General features: G+C 41.4%; 1 protein-coding gene across 1 annotated transcript in view; it reads left to right on the top strand.

The window, feature by feature from the left end:
* Window positions 1-4466: 4466 nt before the first annotated feature.
* Window positions 4467-6716, top strand: part of LOC132405592 (vascular endothelial growth factor C-like) — a 74074-nt gene continuing 71824 nt past the window's right edge. The window contains exon 1 of the mRNA XM_059990522.1: window positions 4467-4921. Coding sequence (XP_059846505.1) covers window positions 4754-4921 — 168 coding nt within the window. The 5' untranslated portion in view covers window positions 4467-4753. The remainder of the gene's footprint in view (window positions 4922-6716) is intronic.

The following is a 6716-nucleotide window of genomic DNA, read 5'->3' as shown; positions in this document are numbered from 1 at the left end:
GGGTTCTGTCATTAACTGTGTACTTGCCCTTTCCATTTGAACTCCTAAAGTACATTTGAGTTTCCTGGATTAAACTCCATCTGCCATTTCTCCATTCTTATCTGTAACTGATCTATATTTCAACCTTCTACACCATTAACAATGCCACCAATTTTTATGTCATGTGCAAACTTACTAACCCCCCATATATATCAGAAGCAGCAGAGGACCCAGAATGGATAGCTGCAGAACACTATTAGGTATGGATCTCCAGTCAGAACAAGACTCATCATCAACCTCCCCTAACATTTCTAACTAACATTAGTCATGACGAAGGGTCTCGGCCCGAAACGTCGACAGTGCTTCTCCTTATAAATGCTGCCTGGCCTGCTGCGTTCCACCAGCATTTTGTGTGTGTTGTTTGAATTTCCAGCATCTGCAGATTTCCTCGTGTTTGCTCTTAAAATGTGTACTTTTATTTTTTTAATTTTCTTTTTTTTAAGTTTGGCTTATTCTTTGCAGGTAATATTAAATGTTTTTAATTGATTTATCTAAAAATTTGGAACACTTTATAGTTTCAAAAATTAATTATATGGCATTTTAAATGTCTGGAAGTCAAACATTGAAACAGGTAAACCTGGCAGGTTTGGCTACTGACAGAACTGGGGTTGGGGAATTGCCAGCTGTCAGCGTCCTTCTGAGGAACTTTATGGGCACAGCTTTGCCAGCTGTAAAAAAACAACTTTTAGTGGAAGTACTGTGGACTCCAGAGGAATTTCTGGACAGCAGTTGTTCCTGATAGCATTTGGGGGTTTCCACCAATCACAACCTTGTTCCATCTCCAGTATGGTTAGACTAGGATGATTCAACTGAGGAAAATTTTACAAGTGGTGAGGTGGGTGGCGGGTATAGGCAGCTGACCTGTCATACAAGCAAGTGTTCCCAAAGAACAACAGTGTCTGGCAAGACTAGGTAACAAAATAAGTACATTTTCAGTTTTGACAAAAACACCTAGAGAGAACACTTCACATTTAACAGTGTCTAAGAGCAACTTTAATGGCACGGTTCATCTGAGTTTGAAAACATCATGCCTACAGTTTATGTCTAATAGCAAATTCCTGATTTCAGTCAGACTGCAGCAGAGGGGTCAAAATGCCAAGCGAAGGCTACAGGCTCTTGCAGCGAACAGAAAGCAAGGAGATTCCAATGAGTAATATCTGCCGGGGGGCAGCAACCCTCATCTAGCAACGGATCAAAAGGTGACAATGCCAGAGGCAAGCGTGAAAATCACCTGCCCACCCACCCAGGATGACGAGGATTATGTGACAGAAGAGAAAGGGGGAGAGAATAACAAATGCCAGCTGTGAAAACATCTGATGCACGGCATAAACCAACAGCTCTTTGGCAACGAAGAAACCAAAGGTCTTTGGGTCTGTGACTCCAATGTGTGGTATGGCTTTGTGTTCATTAGTACATTAATTTGTGCTTTTAAGTTTTGTTACTTCCTCAGAGAAAAGTAAAATATAAGCAGCTGGCCATCTAGTGGTAGTGTTAGTATAATTAATTCAGGCCACTAAATAGTTCAAAAGGATAAGGAAACAGCAACTTAGTAAGTGGGTTCATACATAGAAAGAGTGAAGAACGTGGGTATATTTACAACCGAACCATTTAGATTATCTCTTTTGGCTGTATTATTTTACTGGCTGCTTTAGTAAATTATTTCAATTTTTGCACACTTAACAGTTTTATCAATAGATTCTGACTTTTGGTAATTGTATTGAAAGTTATTTGGAGAAGTTGAGAACAGCCAATTTCAGAGCAGTTTGGGTTTAGAAAAATACAGAGTTTCTCCAACGGAAGAAGGAATGGAAACTTTGTTTAACCTAATACATAACAAGATAACACAAAAGAAAGGAATAGAGCACAAATTTGGTTTAAATTTCAAGGAAGACACTGACGTATTTTTCAAAAATATACTTTATAATACACAGTGAATATAAATGGGACTGTTGTATTTATGGAATAAGCAATTGACTACATTCCCATAGAATGCTACTAATATTTCATTCTTGAACACTACATAATTAAAAAGCTGAAGAAGCTGTTGAAGAGGGCATTGCCACTATGGTCAATGTTTGTTGATTCTTTTTACGGGTGACAATGCATTTGAACTCACTTTCACACCAGGCATGGGTGGAGAGCTAAGAAGTAGCAATCATATCTCTTTCAGTCTGTCCTATGGAAGTATGCAACCAGGGAAGAGCTGTGAACTTGCACCACTGCAGAAACTCAACCAGCAGGTTTCTACATAGATAGACCCTTCCCACTCCAAAAACAGTAATGTGGCAATGATCAGATGATCTTTTAAAGTGACACTGACCAAGCCACAAACTTAATACTTAAATTGAGGCAAAGTTCAACTGATCTCCATTTTTGTCTTAAGCAGTACTATTCAATCCACCCATAAACCATAGTTCAGGAAATGATCATTTCCAGTGGCTTTAATGAAATGAAATGGACTTCATGCTTTGAGGTATTTTGTTATTTAAACTCTTGTAAAAACTTCTGCGCTTCTCAGAATCACTGATATGTTTAATTCGAAATGTAACATTTAAGAGAAATTCAAATAGGTACATGGATGAGAGGGGTTTGGAGGGATATGATCCACGTCCAGGTACATGAGACCAGAAGAAGATAAGGATGGGTCGAATGGCCTATTTCTGAGCTGTAGCGATCTATAACTCTATTAATCTATAATATTTCCTCTCTGCTTTGGCCTTCTGCTGACCACCTACATGACTTCTGTCCAAACAAAAAGGTGAAAGACATTTTTTCATACAGATTAGGAGCTGGAGAGGGTCAGTCAATAATTCAAGTCGGCTCTGCCATTTACAGTATCCTCTGCCTCTGGTGCCCTTTCATTCTCTTCTTTATTAAGTATCCACAAACTGTTGCCATGAAGTATTGCAAGACCGTGCTCCACTTTTCTCTGAGGAAGAGGATTCCAAAGTGTTATCTTTGTCTTAAATAAATGGCTCCTCACACTTAAACAATAACCCCTAGTTCAAAACTCCCCATTCAGCTGGGATACCACAAGGCATTAGTTATGGCATTGACCACAAATGCTTTCATTTTCACAAGGAATTACATCCATTCTTTTTTTAAAGGCAATACAAACTTGCTAAAAGATTAAAGGGCCAATCTGATTTTCTCAATGATCATTTCAGAGGATCTGTCTGGGACCAGCACACAAGGGCCATTACAACTAAGGCATGACAGTGCCTCTACTTCCATGGAAATTTGCACACGACATCTAAAATATTGACAAACATCTTATAGGTGCTCCATGGAGAACGTCCTGCCAAGCAGCATCAGTGAAGAACCAAAGATAATGATTTGATGGACACAGAAGAAGCTGCAACTACTGGAATCTGGAGCAGCAATCTGCTGCAAAACTCAGTGGGTCATTGAGTCATAGAGTATTACATCATGGAATCAGGCCCTTCTGCCCCACTGATCCATACTGACCATACTCCCTTCTAGTCCCAGTTTCCCCTGTTTGGCCCCTCCAAGCACTTTCCCTCTATGATCTATCCAAATGCCTCTTGTATTGTACCCGCCTAGACCACTTCTGGCCACTCACTGCAGGTACTCGCCGCCCTCTATGTAAATCCTCATTCTACATGATGTACCGATGGTGCAGCATCTGTGGGGTGGGGTGTGGAGGAATGGTCGACGTTGGGTCGAATTCCTCCGTCAGAAATGGTTCAGGTCATCAATCAGAAAGGTTGTTTCCGCTCCTGTGCCTGCAGGAGGGTATTTGTTTTGAACGTCTTTTCACAGTCACGGCACTTTGCAAGGGAGAGAAAGCCTTTCTTTTTTTGCCACCAATCTAACTTAGTAGGAAATACAAGACTGTGAACGTGGAGAAAGAGCGAGTGAGCTTTCGGGAAAAAAACGACCCCCGTTTGCGGGATAATGTGGTTCACGAGTTTCAACTCGGTCCCCTGGGCGTCTCATGGTGATTGCCGATCCATTCGTGGTGCTGCAACAGGCGGCAGCTCCGCAGCACCCTAGAAATTCTGGTGGAGACGGCCTTATCTTTTTAAAAAATTGTAACACAGATCTCTTCATAGAATCATTAAAATATGCCACATAGTGAGAGGGACACTTGGCCCGTACTTCCCAGAACGGTCCCAGAATAGACTTGTTAGATCAACCCCCTTCCCCTGCATGAACTGTGAAACGTTACAGCTCTGAGTTATAATTCTCAAGTTGATTTTATTCGCAGCGGGAGATCCAGGAGGCGATCTGCAGACAAGATCGTATTTCTATTCTTCTTTTGCACTGACACGCTTTGGAATAGTTTTGTTCGGCTGAAAGCATGTTGACAGGCAATGAAGAGCGCGGGCGGACCGCCCTCATGCAAGCACCCACCTTTTTTTATTCAGCCTTTTATTGCACTTCCCGCCCTGACGTCGCGACCACTTTCATCCCAAGATAAGCGGCTCCACATTAAAACGACGCACGGGGTGTTTTTTTTTCCCAAAACTCCAGGAGCAGACTTCGCAGATTATTATTTGTTTTATATATAAAAAGACAGCAGGGACAAGGACGTTTTGGCGTTCTTCAGCTGTTCTCGTTATAACCAAGAACCAGGATTTGGAGGAATTTTATTCTTTTTTTAAACTGCCTTTTGAATAATTTTCATTTCAGATATTGATGCATTGTTTAGTTTAATTAGGGGAGAGGGGAAAAAAATCACAAAGAAACAATGTGCCTTTACTTACGCGAGTTTCTGACCCGGATCTGTCAGAAATTTGAACGAGTGTGGAGCGTGTCAGGGCTGTTCTTCCTGTTGGTCCTGCTGTTGGGATCTTGCTCTGCCTACGAGTCCAGCCAGGATTATTATGACAAGTACCAAGATGAAATGGAAAGCGAGGTAAAGATGAAGTATATTTCAATTTAACACTGTATCAGCTGGGTACGTAACTTTTTGCTGTAGGAATGTGCGACTTTGAAGTGTTATATATGTGTAAAGGGAGCGATATCCAAGAGACACGAATAATTCGGGATAACATTTAAGAAGTGATTATGATAGCGTAAACGTTTCTTAAAATAGGCTAGGATATAAAATTGCTACAGTATTGAATTTTGTTCAAGATTCGTATGGCTCCACAGAGTGTGGGTGCTGTCACCAACGCCCTGCGCCCTGTACATTGGTGGACTGACTGTCACACCACTAACCCAAGGACTGTCGCTTTCGTCCCCCGCTTTCTGGCCGATCACGTCGAGCTCCGCGACGGGATTTGGCTGGCCACAGCTTGCCCGTGCAGATTTCTCCAGCAAATGTAAATCCATTCCCTGGGCTGCGTTCTCAGTCGGGCGACCAGAACATTGGATCCTCGAATAGCGCGCTCTTACCCTTTTCCAACTATCCCTCGACCCTCCCCCTTACCAGTAGAGGGCAAAAGTGCTTCCACCTGCTTTATGTATTTCATACTCAGAACTCACGGCGATATATATGCCAGCCTCCTTGTTCTCCAACAAGCTGGTTTTTCTACAGATTCTCCTACGCTGAATCCTGAAATATTCAGGGGACACGAAGTGGCCCCTCGGCTCTCAAAGTTTCTCTGCTGATTGAAACAAAAGTGCTACCCTGCCTAATCTCACCTTCCAGCAAGTTGATCTGCAGTCTGGTGGGTCAAAACTCTTCAACGGCTGATCCAGATAGTGTTTAAATGTGATGAGGGTCCCTTTCAAACACTGAGATGCAGACCATTGTGGCCCCCGGGGTAAAAGAAATCTTTCATCATCCTTTTGTCAATTACTTTTTATCGCTGCCTGTGGTTTTTTGACCTCTTTGCTAAGGGACCTGAGTCTTTCCCGTTCCAATTTACTTTATCCTTGCCTCTTATAAAATCATTAACTTCACTTAAACCTCCCTTCTGTCTCCTCTCTTCCAAAGAAACAGTTCATCCAGTGCTGCCTCAAAGCTATAATTTTCCAGCTCTGACAATGTCCTCATAAATCTCTTCACGTGCACGCTGCCCAGTGCAACTAACTGTATCTTTGCTGCAATGTGCTGACTAGATATATGTACAGTACTCATTCTGCTGTGTAATTGATGAAAACATTTTATTTGTATTTCTCCAATTTCTTCAGAATATGGGCATCTATATGAAAAAAAAGACAGCATTTACTGTCCGGTCTTAATTTCTCTGGAGAAAGTAGTGGTGAAACATCTTTTTAGGATCCTTAGGTCCCACATCACAGGTTCAGGAACAGTCAATGCCCTTCAACCATCAGGCTGCTGAACCAGTGTGGATAATTTCACTCACCATAACACTAAACTGACGTGAACGCAACCTACAGACACATTTTCTAATGTCTCTACAACTCACGTTCTCAGTATTATTAATTTATTATACGATTTTGTATTTGCACAATTTGCCATCTTTTGCACACTTGCTGCTCGTCAATCTTTGTGTATAGTTTTGTTTTAATTGACTATTTTATTTCATTATTCTACTGTGTATTCTACAAGAAAATGAATCTCGGTAGTATAAGGTGATATATACATACTTTGATAATAAATTTACTTTGAACTTTTTGAACTGCTGCAGAACTTGTAATATTATCATTATGATACAACTGGGTAGTTTACTAGACCACTTCAAGGGGCAGGTAAGAGTCAACCGCTACTACAGGTCTGGAGTTTCTATCTGTAACTGAGG

This window comes from Hypanus sabinus, chromosome 15 (genome assembly GCF_030144855.1).
Source record: "Hypanus sabinus isolate sHypSab1 chromosome 15, sHypSab1.hap1, whole genome shotgun sequence".
NCBI lineage: Eukaryota > Metazoa > Chordata > Chondrichthyes > Myliobatiformes > Dasyatidae > Hypanus > Hypanus sabinus.
This window is presented reverse-complemented; position numbering and strand designations above follow the sequence as displayed.